We start from the raw sequence: 16,023 nt of genomic DNA, 5'->3' as shown, positions 1-16,023 counted from the left end.
TGCACGGAGAGACTCTGTTTAACACACTCGTCCCCGAAGCTTCTCGTCCCCTGGAGCAGCGGGCCTGGTGCCTCTGTAGCTCCTCGGTTGAGCCTGGACGTGTCCAAGGGGTAGGAACTTGGGGCAGTGCTCGCCTCAGAGTAGCGCCACCGCATGTAGTGCTGCTGTGCCCAACAGCTCGCTCCTGCTGAAGCCGGTCCTTGCAACCCAGAGTCTGTAGGGCTGGCCGTCGAGAAGCAGAGCTGCTCAGGGTCTCTGCTGTGGTGGATTAACATGCTGTGTAATAGGCAGACATGAAAGTCTAATTACGTGTCAAGTGGGTGGAAAATCCAGCTTGGCGTGTGATGAACCTGGCACCACCGGGCAAAAGGCCAGTTGCTTTAGGGAGCATTTTCCGAGAGCGCGAGGTAGTTGCCTAGCTACCGCTCAAAAGGAGCTGCGCCCTGCAGGAACCCCGGGCGCTAGTGCAGCCGCACGCCAGACGGTGCCCCTGGTAAACTGCGGGGCAGCTGTCCTGGTCAGCGGTGGCTTTTCTACGTCGGTCACCACCCCATTAGCATGAGTTGAAATGTGTCAGCAAATGTGGCTGACGGAGCCATCCATTCCCTGTCCCACTTAATCATTCTGACCCCCAGAGTGCATCTCCTTACGTCAGCAAAACACTTCCAAGGGCCCCAGGTGACACCCCCTGAAACTGGCATAGCAGCATAGGCTGCCTGAGAGCAGCCATTCTCTTGAAGTGCAGGTTACTATCGATTTCCTATTCCTTACAGAAAAATAAAATTCTAGATTAGCAGATAATTTTTTAAAGAAAGTAGCCTCTGAGCTTTCCCTCTGTTCTTCTTTATGGTCACAGTAATGTTTTGGAGGTCAAAATGAGCAGCCAGAAGTATTGAAGCATGTATCGATCCAAGGCTCACAACTTGCTAATTCAGTTCTTCACAAATACCAACAGCACTGTTTTACAGAGGCAAGTGGTCTGAAATATGATCTCTCACTAGATAAAAAGTTGTATAACATAGAGAATTACACATTACTTGCCTTTCAAAATGTAATCTTACATTTGACCTCCTTGAAACACAAATTGCTGGCCTGAGCACAGTTTACCAGGCAATCCCCATCATTCCATATGAGAGTCCTCCTCAGTTTTAGCTCTTCTCCAGGCTCTGAGATTTATGGGAAAAAAACAAAACCAAAAAACCCCACCAAAAAAAAAAAAAACCCAACACCAAATGCAAAACCAAACAAGCAATCAAAAAAACAAACAAACAAACAAAAAAAACCAAAACAAAACACAAACCAAAAAAACCAAACAAAAAAATCCATAGTCTAAGAATTGGTTCTTAAAGCACACAAGAAGCATGGTCTGTCTCCCATGATTGCCCATATATAATTTTATGTTGAGATCAATTATTTAACTTTTTATTCCATTGCATGTATGACTGTTGTTCGTACATTGATGTCACAATAAAAGTGGCCACACGCTAGTCATTTGAGTAGTTCTACTCCACAGGAAATTCTCCAGAAGAGACCTGGTGGTGATCCCTAGTGTAGTATCATGTTATGAATTAGCACTAGTAGATCATGATTATGTGAGCCTGTCCAAGCCCCACATATTCTGTCAAATCTCAGAAAGAATCACATCAGGCTGTATTTACTGTACCCTTAATCTTTTCAGGATGCTCTTCCCATTTTTTCATTGTGTAGAAGTCCTAGAACAAATAATTTCCTTTGACAGTTTTCAAATCTCCTTGCATATACCCTTAATTTTCTTGTTCAGTTATTTAAAAAGCCATCCTTAAGAATGTTGCATACAATGTTGTATCAACTGATACAACAACACTGTTGTTTCAGTTTGATCTTCAGAGAAGTCTTCCTTATTTTCACACTGAATTTTTTAATGTTAGGTGTGTCCTTTTCTTTCTTTTGCACACAATCTGCTTGTTTGTCTGAGTGCACTTACAGAATGCCTCTGGGTACTGTCTTCTGTCTGAGGACACGCTACAAGTTCTACTTTTTTCTAGTTTTTACAGGTTTTGCCTTCCTTGGTGGCCAGTCGCTCCTCTGCTTGAGCCTGGAATTAGAGTGGCTCTCTGTCAGCAAACTGCAAGAGTGGCTTCCTTCCGAAGAGGAAGACAACCCCAGTCCAGGCAGGGCAGCAATCTCTCCAGCAAGGGGCACAGTCTCACCATACTATGCAGAGCAACACAGAGCTGGGGTGCTGACATTAAAAGGTTCTTTTGACTGTCCAGCAACCATCAGGCAAATGCAGGGTGACAAGTCAGATCCTAAGTCAAAGACAAGTGAAGTAGGTACAGCAGGTGAGAGGACTGGGCACAAGCCTACCGCCAGCAGAGCTCAGGCAAGGCCCAGGTGGAGCTGGCTTTCCTCATCCTCCTAGTTTTTCCTCAGTGTAATCACAACCCTTCTCTCATACTATTCCTGTTAACAGCGACTTGCCATCCAAGAAGACAGCATGCAGACATCCAGCTTGGGTACCTACACTGAAGTGGTAGACTTCTAGTTTAGTCCAAGTAGGAGAGAGGGAGTGTCTTTCTGAGGGCAAACACCACCCACTGTCAGATGACACTATCTTTTTTTATGTTGTTTTTTTCTTTTTGTGTAAATACTGTTATGGATGGGTAGTGGAAAAGATCATTAGCACTGTGAAGAACCAAAAAAAAAAAAAAAAAAAGTGAAATGGGTCTTTCATTTAGTCAAAATATTTTTATTTGGCTGTATTTAGCAGGAGGTTTGCTCCCCCCCCCCACGCCCACCCCATTTGCTCATTATTTCTGATTTCTTATGCTTCCATTTTCTCAGTACAGTACATTAACACCTTGCACCTCATCAGCATTTACCAGTTGAGGCTCTGGAAGCATTTACAGACATGAGTTAACTAATCCTCACAACAATCATTAGCAGTAGTAAAGTAATCTGCATCTGCAGAAAGAAGATCAACTTTTTCACGTTTCTCTTTGATTTTCAGTGTCCAGTTTGTATTATGCTAGGCTTGATGAACAGATGTGTCTCTGCAGTTGCATTCCATGCTTTTCAAAGAAAGACCGTTTGAGCACTCAAAATCTAAAGCTATTTATGAAAATCTTTAATACTTGTTGAAGGCCACACAAAAAGTGAGCAGTGGAATCCAAAACTGGGAACAAGGCATGACTTCCAGCTACATGCTGTAACTTGAGACAACTCTCTGTAACTTACCTTTGCACTTGAAAATCACAATCCATTCCCTTCTCCTTACACATTATCCTCTACTGACCATTTCCAGCAGACTTCAACCTCAGGTACTTACATTCTGCTTTTTACTAGCAAGTTTTACATTTTACTTGAGCGTCTCCACAGTCATCAATTGTATATCACATACAATGCTTTTGGGTGACTGTGATGGCCTTAATGGAAAAAAAACCAAAACCCCACAATAAAACCACAAAACCCCCCAACAACCTAACAAGCAACAGGCGTGGATTTTATCTTTGAGTATTTAAAGCAAACTTTATGGAAAAATCTAGTATGTGACTGTTATAAGGAAAACACCCTCAAGCCCAAACTGGTTCAAACGGAAGACTAAATATGAGCTTGACATTAATACCTTCTTATCAGTAGTGCATTTGCATAGAGATTCTTCATAAAAACCTGCAAATTCACAATTATACCTTGCAAACAGAAGTACTATGACTGTTCAAGCAAGCAATAATTTTACAATATCCATTCAGTTCATGTAAATGGTATCTTCACCATCAGAAGATACTGACATGAAACACAGACGACACCTTTTCCTAGTTAGGTTAACACTGAAAATTTGAACAGTCAGACAATCACAATGCAAGTATTTTAACAGAAACAATATAAAATTTCACTGGCTTTAAAAACATCTAAATGAGAAATCTTGGTTATTTCAAATGAATTGCTAGACCCTATATTTAAAATGATGCATTTACAGAAATATTCAGATGAATTAGGCTTCTTCTATAACATGAAATACTGGAATTCTGATAGATTGTGCAAGTATTAAAACATATTAACATCTTAAATGTTAACATCACAATTTTAAATAGCCTTGCAAGTGCAATGTTATAAATATTAAAAAAACCCCAAAACAAAAAATAAACTCAGAGCTACAACTTTATATAAGTTATACGGGTAAATGAAAGTGCTTTTCAAGTATTAATGTTCATTTACAGTTGGATTCTCCTGTGTATGTCAGTGCTTAGATGGTACAATTTAAATATCAGTCTTTTTAAATTTTGGACTGGATGGAATGAATGGTTCCATTTGCAGAAATCTGTGATAAATATTTCAATATAGAATATAATTTGTGATAAATATTTAAGTATGGAATATTATAAAATGTGAATATTATGGGTTTTGTTACCTATAAAAATAATACAGAAAGAAGTCACATCCTGATGGATGTGTGATAACCTGATAATGCCATGGGAGACCTTGTGCCTTACAGTAATTTTTAATTCCATCAAAATCCCAAATTATGATATGGTAAACAGTTGTTCTTCAGTAGAGACAAAAGCATGTGATCACAATAGAGGCCAAATAGTGTCAACTTCTGAAGAATTTAAAAGATCTCATGATCATGGCCAAAAGCCATGCAATCTAATGCAAACTTGCCAACACTTTCAATTAGTCAGCCCTTAGCCACAGTCACTCTGGAGGACACAGCTAGTGCCTGTCACCACTGTACTGTCTGCCCAGTGTGTGGTGTAGCTACCTTTCTGGCTAGTCAAAAACTATTATTATTGCAGCGATACAAAAAAAGACTGTATTCCTATTTGACAGCCAGAGGAAGGGTGAGGTAAGTGGGGAGGTACTTGTTTATTAGACAAGAAAACCAAACCAAAACAACCCAAATGAATCATTATATATTTAAAAGTGCACTGAAAGTATTTCCTATTGAACTCCATCTCTTGTAAGTGCCAGATTTTCATCTTAAATTATACCCACTTTGAACACTGAACATATGTAAGTTGATATTAGAGCATTTAGTTTGTCCTGTGGTTTGAAAAGCACGTGACACAAGGCAACATTAACATCTTTCATTAAAGATCTGGTGATGCCACAGTTTTATCATGAAGATGCAGCTTAGAAATGACAATAATTCAGCAGAAGCCCCTGCAGACTGCTATTACAAGCTTTCTCCATCAAAGTGCTTTGTCATTTGCCAAAGACAAAAGTCCGTAAGTCAAAATGTTGCCCTACCTCAACACAGTGCTGCACTGGCAATTTATAATTTCTTTCCAGATGCAGTTGGACTATAATAAATTATAGCTCTTCTGAGTTAGGCAATTCTTTGTAATAAAAGCAGAGTTTCATGTTCAGTCAAGAGTGGCCACTCTTTAGACTGGTCTCTTCATGCAGACCTGACAACGGCTGATGATATTTTCTAGTTCTCCCGCTTTCAAAGTCTGTGGTCGAGGTTTGCTAAAAGAAAGAAAACAAACATTTACTTTAAAAAAACCCAAGCAAACCACCAAAAGACAACCAAACACCAAAACACAAACGAACAGAAAAAAAAAACCAAACAAGGAGAGATGATGTAATGGGATAGAGAATTCTTGACATCACCACTGAAATCCTTGGCTCGCGTAAGGCACCTTTGTGTTACAGAATGACTCAGAACCTGACAAAGAGAGATGTCTGAACTGAGGGAAATTAGTAGGGGAGCCCCCACGTGTTGTGCAGGCAGTTATTGTCTCCTCGGGCACTTGCAGCATGGATGCAATGTGTATAGATGCAGGGAAATACAGTTTACCTGAACATTCTTCTTGGATTTAACGATGCCAACCAGAAACTGTAGGAATTCGTGTAGTAGTTGCACGTCCCCCTGCCATGGCACTCTATGAATGGAATGGCTCTAAATTCTTCCAAACAAGATCCAGGAGATGCCAATGCTTGGCCAGAAGCTTCTGAGCCGGCACTTGTGTACTGTAACCACCAATACATTTTTTATGAGAACTTGTCAGTCAGCTTTTAGTAAACTGCAGGCAAAAAAAAAATCTCTTTCTAAAACATACCATATGTTCTGTGGTATATCTTGGACAAAACAAAATGAACACAGATTAATTTTATCAACCTTACGATGAAGCATAGAAGCCTTATGAAGATTCAAGCAGTTATGGCATTTCCTAAGTGCCTGCAGAGATCTTTTTCTGCTCCATGAAAAGGCATGACACTGTAACCAGTACAAAGACTAGAAAATATCTGGCTTCTGTCCACTTGAGGACTATGGTAACTGAATGACAAATAAGCCAAATGCCCTATTTTGAGTGTGTTCATCTTTTTGGTTGCATTGATTACTTCTCCAAACACAAAAAGCAAAGAAGGCATTTTCCTTCTTTGATGTTGGTAAATCCTTGTAGAAATAGCTCTAAAATAATTTACAACAGTAGAAAATTGGCTAGAAAATACCATCGAGAAGCAAATGATTTTAACCAGATGCTGTAAAAATTCTCTCATTCTTTTCCAAGGTTATTGTTATTACTACTTAGGGCCAAATCCTGGGAGAGACAATTTTCACACTAGACCTAAAAGGATTTTACATCAAGCAGAAAATGAGAGGGTTTAATTTTGTCTTTTACCTTCATTTGCTGGCAGGTATGGATAACAAAGTTGAAGTGCTACATCCCCTACTGCAGATACACCCTTATTCCCATAATCAGTTCTCAATTTTCAGTCACATTATGAACTTTCTTCACTCATATCTTGTGGCATCAAAATTGCTGAGGTAGTCTTTCAGGACAGCATTCCGCGTTTGTTTTGATTTTAGCTTTCTGTGGAGTTCAGCCCCAAGATACGATTTATAAAAGAATGGCCTGGCATGGAAACGTGTCAGTGGTTTCTGTGTATTTGTGTTTAGGACCAGTTTAAACACTCCACTTGCTTAACCCATTTCCTAGATTTCAGCATGACACATGAAAATGAGACCATGCAGTTATTTTTGTCAGACTAAAATCCTGCGGTTCTCCTTTCATCTTTTCCCCTTTTTCTCCTGCCATCTACTTTTGAGGCCAGATCAGAATAGTTTTTCATGTGCTTCTGGCACTGAGTAAGAGTTAATAGGACTATTCTCTACTTGGCAAAGGAAAAAAAAAATTAACAATTATTAAGAAGCAAATGAGGTGTGAGAAGATGAAAATGCCAATGAAAGTGAGAGAACATAAAATTAATAATTCAAGTCTTTATATCCTTACCATAACAAAAGAGAAACCCTTCCAGAGAGATATCCAGCCTTCTGGACATGCAGGAACTACAGTCGTTTGGCTGTGAACTGCTATTACCATTGCAGCTCCTTCACAGACAACACACCTGTAAGAAGAAAGGCACATGAATTCAGTGCAGATATGAGGGAAAACATGAAAGCAGACAAAAATTGTATCTTCTAGGATAGCAGCTACCTAATGGCAGTGTTTACTATAAATTTTCCAACTCACACAGGTTTTCCTGTTCAGTGAAGAGATAAGTATATTGAAGGCAATCCAAATACTTTGCTCTGCAATTGCTTTACAATCTCTACTAGCAACACCAGACAAAAATTGGTATAAAATGGGAATTAGTCTCAGAACATTTGAGCTTCCTAATTTTGCCTTTACTGAAGTAACAAGCTAAATTTTACCTTCTTCATGTTGTACTGTTTAGATCAAAGTTCTGTACCTTTATTTGCTAAGATCAGAAAAAGTAATCTTTATTTCCCAGAGAAACTACTAGATTGCAACAACTGGGTAGGGTAGGCTAGAAGACAGAGTCCAAAGCTTGCCTTTGCGTGTTTGATTTTGGTACACTCGGTCTTTCATGTTTTTAGAGCTTTTCCTCTTAAGATGCTCTTCATCCTTCTCAGCTGTTCTAAGCAACTAAAAAGAGCCACATTTGCACAAGGGTGTTTCATCGCAGAGAACCTTCAGCCCCAATTTACAATGCTCTTCACCAATTACAGTAAATGGATGACACATAATTGAAAGCAGAATTTGATTTGTACTTCATTCTAAATAATGAAACTGTATTTCATTTTAGTCTGCCTCCAATTATAACAATAGATTTTTTAAAAATATCACTGCAATCAGTAGGATTGTGTGCCATCTTCTGATATCAGCTATGCAGATTAATCCCCGTGGGAGGACCCTAGCTTTACTTTAATCTAACCTTTCTTAAGAGTATCATTGAATGTGTGACATATTCAGGTGAGTAACCAAAAATGAGGTGGTTAAAAACAGTGCTTGTACTGGCTGAGATGAGCAGGCCTGCCTAAGATTTGCCGTTCAGAACAGTTTATGATGTCTTTGTGGTTCCAGGCCAGAACAGCTAACATTCTTACACTCTCACCTGCTTATATGGGGCTCTAGTGCCCTGCCAGAAATTGGTGCCATGTCTACTGGCATTACTGTTGCAGTTGACAGCCAGTATGAATAGTCATTGCGAGAAGCAAAACTACAAACATCATTGGTGTTACAGAATAAGAATGGCATGGTGGTAAATCTCTGCAAGCAGCTACCAGCTGTTCCTGAAAGACAAAAGAGAAGCGTTTTGTGACAGACAGGAGATTATATTTAGTGCAGCGAACAGAAGACACGTGATGGTATCCAATCTACTACAGTGAGAATTAAAACAGTTGGTAACTATAAAGAGAGAAGTGTCTGTACAGTGGAATTATCTGAAAGCAAAATGCTCATGGTATATATAAAATATCTATATAAAAAATAAGGGCTAAGAACAAAATATGTTAAAATAATAATATATTCTTGAACGGTATTGGTCCTTGATGCAGTAACAGGGATTCGGCTACTTAAAAAAAAGCTGCTGGTGCCATTTCTGACACCCTAAAGCATCGCATTTGGTCTCCAAAAAAGCAAGATTCTCTCTCAGACCTTGTGTTACTGTCGGCCCCATGCAGATGTTGTGAACATTTATACTAGACATCTATCCATAAGTAACTGAATTCCTCCTCAGAAATGTCTAGGGATAGCAAAAAGGGAATATAAGAATTCAGGTAAGAATGGTGTCTTTCAAGCCATGATTCCTGAATTGACTCAGAGCAGCAGACCACTCTGGAGACTAATGGTGGAAACCAGTGTTCATCTCAGACACTTACTGTAAGTTTGGTTTCATGACAACTTAGCATGATGGGACTCTAAAAAGCATGATCTGAAAATTTTTATCAATACAGTACCAAGATCTTGTCCATGTGCTCGTTCATTTCCTTGTACAAAAAGCAGCGAATAACCAACATAGAGCTGCGATGTCCCAAGTGGGCATGAAGGAATCTTTGTTGATTGACTGTGTCGGGTAAAGATAAAACCTCTTCTTGTTGGACCAGCGATGATAGTACCTGGTGATCCAGGTAACCCCTGTAGACCTGGAAAGCCAACCAGTCCAGGTTGTCCTGTGAAGGGGAAAGAAATAAGACTGCAAATATTATCATTTTGTTTGAATTTTCAATTCATTTAAATTAGTGAAACTACTTGAAAACTAACAAAAAAATTAGCAATAAGAAGATACAACTTGAAAATTGGTCGTATTTGTTGCTAGATGCATTAACTCTTTCAGACCTAGTTCAGGTAGCTTTACATTGCATAGCTTCATTGAATAGCAACGTATTTTAAAGAACCATGGCCATTTTTTCAAAAAAAATTGTAAAGTAAGAACATTTTAAGGTGACTAAATAAAAATATTTAATTGTATTTTGATGTAATAAAAAGGCACACTGAGACCCTAGAGATTTCAAATGGATAAATAAATATGATTAATTACAGAGGAGCACAGTCAAAGCATATTTTTTTGAATTACTATTCCAGTTGTGGATATGCATCTGTTAAAAGCTAAGAATGTGCTTACATGTTCTTGTGGTCCAAAAGTGACTGTAAAGGTTACAGAATCTCAATACATAAAAGAGGAAGGATTTACAGAAATCAGGAATACAGTTTATTTGTAAATTCAGTAGTAGCAGTCAAACACAGATGCTTGCTTTCCTGTACCTCTTTCTCCTGGAAATCCCCTGTCTCCTTTTGGACCAGGCAGTCCTGGTTGGCCTGGATGACCAAATCTTCCTGGTAGACCTTTTACTCCTTTAGGTCCTAAATTGTAATAAAGAAAAAAACCAGAATCATATAGCCTTAGTTATTCTAGATTGTAGTAACTGTTAATGAATAAAGTTAAAATCCCCACATAAATGTAGCTGTGTTAGAATAAAAACATCAGCATGAATTTACTAAGTTTTGAGACTGTAGCATTACTGTCACCATATTTCCTATCAGAAAGATTACAAGGAAATATTGGCTGTACTGCAGAAAAATAGTATTCTCATAAGAAATGTTTTCAGAAACCAAAGCAAACAGCTTTTTCTTTTAGCATGTGTCATGCAATAGAAATATTTAAAAAATACAGTAGCAGGCCATAATCGTAGAATCATAGACTCATAGAATGGTTAAGAGTTGGAAGAGACCTTAAAGATCACCCAGTTCCACCCCACCTTCCACTAGACCAGGTTGCTCAAAGCCCCATCCAACCTGGCCTTGAACACGGCCAGGGATGGGGCAGCCACAACTTCTCTGGACAACCTGTTCCAATGCCTCAGAACCCTCACAGTAAAGAACTTCTATCTTAATTTACCTTCTTTCAATTTAAAGCCGTCACCTGTTGTCCTGTCCCTACACTAACCTTGTGCAAAGTCCCTCTCCAGCTTTCTTTAGGTACTGGAAGGCTGCTCTAAGGTCTCCGCGGAGCCTTCTCCTCTCCTGGCTGAACAAGCCCAACTCTCTCAGCCTGTCTTCATAGGAGAGGTGCTCCAGCCCTCTTATCTTTGTGGCCCTCCTCTGGTCCATGTTATATGGAAATCTTGGTTTATGATTCTATAAATATTGCAGCTCCTTTGTAAAACAATTTTAAGGCAAGTATAAAAGAACAATTCTCTAGTGCCTGCTTTGTTATGCTGGAGGCAACTATCATTCTGGATTGGGGCATGCCTTCTGGCGAGCCTGCTTCCTGGAGGAGCTCCCTTCCTGTGGTGGAAAGCTGTGGTATTGAGAAGGGTGGTCAAGCACCTACTGCACATCCACCTCATCCTACTTTCTCTTTGCTTCCCCATTCCTCACAGCAATGGCAGGCTTCATTTCCAGTGCCAATGGAGAAGTAGCAAGCTTCTGCTTTCCCTTCCCATCCCTGGACTATGATGGACACAATAACTTTGTAGCACATCTAGGGTACTTCTGTTATGCATGGTAATTTCCCCCTGCAGAATGACATCCTGAGCATGGTTCTGATTGTATGAAAATGGTGAATGTGTTGATCCAAGTTTACTTTTTATTCCATTATTTTGCTTAGGCTTATGTTGAGGGAGAAACTTACTCACTGACTGCGAGGTTGGAGGGCAGATGGAATGGACAGATTATAAACACAAGGTTGTTAACAAGGTACAAAGAGCTATTTTTAAATATGGAGAGGTATTTTTAAAGATGCATCAATTTTCTATGCAGAAGCATGTTTTCCCACCAACCCAAACTGTTTGACTAAGCAGCACACACACACATGTACAGGGATAAAAGTATAAACCACCTGGTAGTCCAGGAATCCCTTGAATTCCTTGATCACCCAGTGTTCCTGGTATTCCTGGCAGTCCAGGAGGACCCTTGCTTCCTGGGATGGAGAATATTTTCCCAGGAACTCCAGGTGGACCTAGCAGCAAAAATATAATGAAGAGCTTTGCTTTATATTAAACGAAAGCAAACAATCTACAAAACAAACAAATCATCCTAAGTCAGCTTGTATTAGAATGAGAAGGGTTGGTTACCATGCTGGCCCTTTGGTCCCCTTGGCCCTTCTGCACCTTGCGGTCCAGGGTGTCCCTGATTACCCTTTTCTCCTAAAAAGGAAGATTGAAGATATGTCTGTTGGTTTAAGATGTCAAAACCACTGTTGAAGTTTCAGAGGCTTATTTAGGAGTCCTGCATGATCCATTCAAACTTCCCGAAGAGTAACACAGCCTGTAGACTCATTTGAAATGCAAAAGAGGACTTCCACATCTCTGCCGTGACTGTAGAATTTACAGGCCAAGTGCACTCAGTTTATGTTTCCAAGTCTATCTTCACATAATGGCTGGTACCACAAACCTGGCTTAAAATCTCAACTTTAGACTATGTCCTTTTTATCTTATGTGTTTTTGTCACTGAGTTTGCAGGTGAAGTGCTGCCTTCAGTGATGCTGTGCAGTTCAACTTCCTTTAAACCCTACTGTCAGTTATGCTGTTAGGAGGGTTGTATAGTTTTTTAAGTGTTGGAAACTCAATAAGCATTTCTTTTCATTGCGCAAAATATGAGGTTACATTCAGATTTTTTCAGATCAGTATTTCTGTCATCGAGCTAGGCGTTTTGACTATGACATGAAATTCGAACTTTTTGCTTAAGAAAGTATAATTACTGTCTGTACAGTGACTTCTCAAATTAGAACAAATTTAAAATACACAATAATGAGCATGGAGAACAAACCAGTAGGTTAAACAGGTAATGAGAATTCTTTGTCTCTATAAATCATGCAGTTGAAAAATGAGAATAATACTGGAGTGATGCAGACCTGTATTAGATTTAAATCACCAGAAAAAAGTCTAAATTAAAAGCATTTTTAGCGACCTACTGATCCAACTAACTGTCAGGAATATGAAATTAATGAAGCCAATACATTTAACAGTTCGTTTGCTGATAAACTGGTAAATTAGATTGTAGTTGGGACTATTCTTATGGCAAACAGAGGACCCAGTGCTCTGTGTTGTAATTATGATTAAATGCTCAAGGTTTATAGCTAAGAGGTTGCCAAAAGCATCTTCTAGCAGTGGTGTGGCATTTCTTATTAGCAGACTTATTCCCAAAGTCCTTACATATTATTAGTCACTAAGAACAAACTCGTTTTGAATTTGCCTGGAGTGGAGGCCATTGAAGTTTCAGCCCTTTCTCACTTCAACATCAGTTTGGATATACCCATAGCATCTAACACGAAGAAAATGCTTTCCTCGTGAACGCTTTCATTTATAGCTGACCTAAACCCTGCTCTTGATGCAACAAACTCTAGGGCAAGGTACTGTAACACAAATACTATTATTACACAACATGTAAATGATTGTTTTTCAGGACATAGAAGTGTATGTAAAAAATACACAAATACCTTTTACACCTGGGAATCCAAGAAATCCTGGGGCCCCTCTAGCACCAGGATAACCCGATCGACCTTCTATTCCCTGCAAACCAGATAACACCAATAATAAACAGGAAGCAGCATCTGCACGCTATGAAATACATTTTCTTTTTGTTCAGAATATTCAAAGTGTTATGTTCACAGAATATGCTACAACTAGACTTATCTGCTTCATTTGTGAGTGTGTTATAAATAATCATTTAATTGTTAATACTATTCTGTAATACAGAATGGCCAAGGAAATGACATGCCAGAAATTCTCGATGATCTCCTTCTGGTCCGCTTAAGTCCATAAAAACTACTTTTCATATGCATTTTAATATCTTTCATCTATTACAGAGGTGTTTGGGGTGGATGGGGTTTTTTTTTGTTTGTTTTGATTTGTTTGGTGTTGTTTTTTTTAAATTGTCCTGGATGTTATTTTCATGGTAAGAACAAATTAACAATGGAGTAAGAACCAAGCAATATTCCTTTCACTGACTTTAGGACCCGGAGGACCAATGTCGCCGGCTGGGCCCGTTGGCCCTGGTATGCCATCTGCACCTCTAACTCCTTTGCTTCCTTTCATGCTCAGAGTGGAAAGACCAGGAGGCCCTGGAAAACCAGGAGCACCTGTACAGAAACATCAGAGTAAGTAAAGACTACTGCCAACAGCATTTCACATACATTACATACAATGCGACGACTCTATAATGGTACTCATTTTACCACCTCAGTGATTCCCAAAGGAATATACCCATTAAAACAAAAACCAAAGGCCACTCATTTTTTCCAGTCTGCTAATTTAATGTGAAATCAGAGCTGAGTTCTTGCAGTACTCTATAGCAGTACAGCTTTTGAATAACCTCCAGTTGTAGTTATGCCTGTAATCATTTAGGTTGGAATCATTTAGGTTGGAAGAGACCTTTAAGATCATTGTGCCCAACCATAAACCTAACACTGCCAAGTCCACCACTAAGTGCTGCATGTACACACCGATGTTATCTCACTTCTTTATAGTTGGATCTCAGCTGCCCTACAGACCGCATGGGCAGAAAGCAAAATAATGCAAATCAAGTGGACTGCAAAGCTTAATGTTATTTTACTTTACATCACACTGCATAGACCATCATGGTTTTGCAATGATAACACTACATTAATTGGTAAAGGAACTACACGTTTAATTAAGGAATTTCTCTTGCGGAAAGACTCCCTTCAACCTTAACTTCTGGACAGGCTGAATTCTGCTTTCAATTATCAGTATATCATTTTAGATAAATAAGGAGTTATAACAACACACCTGGTCTTCCATCTGCACCAGCAATACCTCTATTCCCTTTTTGACCAGTAATTGCCATGCCTGTTGAGCCTTGAAATCCAGGTAACCCCACTAAGCCAGGAGGTCCAACAGGTCCTTGATCACCCTGATGACCTTTCATACCTGGTGGCCCAGGAAAACCAGGCAGTCCCATGTCCCCTTTGATTCCTGCAAAGTATAAGTATTACATTTGGGGAGAGCTGTCAAGATGGTGTGATAACATACAATATGTGCATTTACTATACCACAAAGGTATAGTATTCAGCCTTTGGTTTTAGTATGGAGAGGTCCCCAAAGCCACCTTGCTTCTGTAAGACAAAATGGTTGTGAGGAGACAGGATTCACAGTAAGTCAGTAGTACACACCACTCTTTTTTCTGTTAAAAAAAAAAAAACCTCCACTTCAGAGATTGCTCATACAAAGGAATAAATTTGAGAGGAAGGTAGAAAAAACACAGCAAGGAATATTTCTTGATACTTAAGTAGAAGAAATGCTTCTTTGAGCATCAGAACTGGCAAATCTTTTTAAACTAAATTTCAGTTAAAAGCATCAATATGAGTACCCCAAAATAAGAGACTACTTGAAAAGGATATTTTTGTAAGGCTGATCTTCAAGTGCAAAATCTATATATGGAGGATATGAAGAGAGATCTTAAATTTTTTTTTTTTTTTTAAAGTAAAGCACATCAATGGAATTCTACTAATACTAGAGATACAATGCAAAACCTAAAAAATGGGAAGAGTCCCCTCAACTTTCATCCATAAAAAAATCAAGATGACCAAAATAAAATTGCAGGTGCTGCAGCTTTCTTACAGTATGCTTATTATTCAGCAGCATCATCTGTTTTCATTAGAACATACTCTGTTAATCAAATTATGTATCAAAATAAAATTTCAAAAGCTGTGTGTCACATTCACAAAACCATAAATCTTTGCTTCTTTATTTCCCTTTTACAAGAGTCTTAACTTCACAAGCAAGAACTCTTGACTTTTAGTATGTAGCAACAAATCATTGATCAAAAGCACAGAATTACTCTTGATTTCCTATGATGCTCTTAGTGCCATTTAAAGCATCCAAAAGCAGGAAGCGACATAAAGATGATCATGATTTTGGTATGTAAAAATTAAGCTTTTGCTTTCTGCAAAGACAACTCACCTCTCCGACCAGGAATACCTCGAAGGCCAGGGATTCCTCTCCCTGGTGCTCCTATAAAATATTAGGTCACGTTATGCTCAAAGTCCTGAATAATTGTTAGAAAACATCATAGTTCTCTAATATTTTGCACATTTCTTCAGAATTCACTGCATCAAGATGCAGATTTTAGTTATAGGTAAAATATAACAAATTACTATTTCAATTTCTTCTATCCAGAAATAGAAATTAAATTTGGTTTTCTTCATACTAGAAACTCTTATTAGTCAATCATATTTGAAGTACATTCTGCAGTAATAAGCTTTGTCTTTTTTCAGAGGAAAAAAAAGAAAGAAGAAAAATTTGCATTTGAGTTAGTAACTAAGAAAAATAGAAGA

General features: G+C 38.8%; 1 protein-coding gene across 1 annotated transcript in view; it reads right to left on the bottom strand.

Moving 5' to 3' along the window:
* Window positions 1-4,381: 4,381 nt before the first annotated feature.
* Window positions 4,382-16,023, bottom strand: part of COL4A3 (collagen type IV alpha 3 chain) — a 60,387-nt gene continuing 48,745 nt past the window's right edge. Inside the window, exons 42-53 of the mRNA XM_030495146.2 lie at window positions 15,650-15,700; window positions 14,477-14,662; window positions 13,679-13,809; window positions 13,168-13,240; window positions 11,804-11,875; window positions 11,569-11,688; window positions 9,993-10,091; window positions 9,188-9,400; window positions 8,344-8,521; window positions 7,218-7,332; window positions 5,780-5,952; window positions 4,382-5,448 (exon numbers count right to left, since the gene is read on the bottom strand). Of these exons, the coding sequence (XP_030351006.1) occupies window positions 5,364-5,448; window positions 5,780-5,952; window positions 7,218-7,332; window positions 8,344-8,521; window positions 9,188-9,400; window positions 9,993-10,091; window positions 11,569-11,688; window positions 11,804-11,875; window positions 13,168-13,240; window positions 13,679-13,809; window positions 14,477-14,662; window positions 15,650-15,700 (1,496 nt within the window). The 3' untranslated portion in view covers window positions 4,382-5,363. The remainder of the gene's footprint in view (window positions 5,449-5,779; window positions 5,953-7,217; window positions 7,333-8,343; window positions 8,522-9,187; window positions 9,401-9,992; window positions 10,092-11,568; window positions 11,689-11,803; window positions 11,876-13,167; window positions 13,241-13,678; window positions 13,810-14,476; window positions 14,663-15,649; window positions 15,701-16,023) is intronic.

The sequence above is a fragment of the Strigops habroptila genome, chromosome 8, assembly GCF_004027225.2.
Source record: "Strigops habroptila isolate Jane chromosome 8, bStrHab1.2.pri, whole genome shotgun sequence".
In the NCBI taxonomy this organism is placed as follows: Eukaryota; Metazoa; Chordata; class Aves; order Psittaciformes; family Psittacidae; genus Strigops; species Strigops habroptila.
The sequence above is the reverse complement of the archived record's forward strand: the minus strand, read 5'-3'. Positions and strand labels throughout refer to the sequence as shown.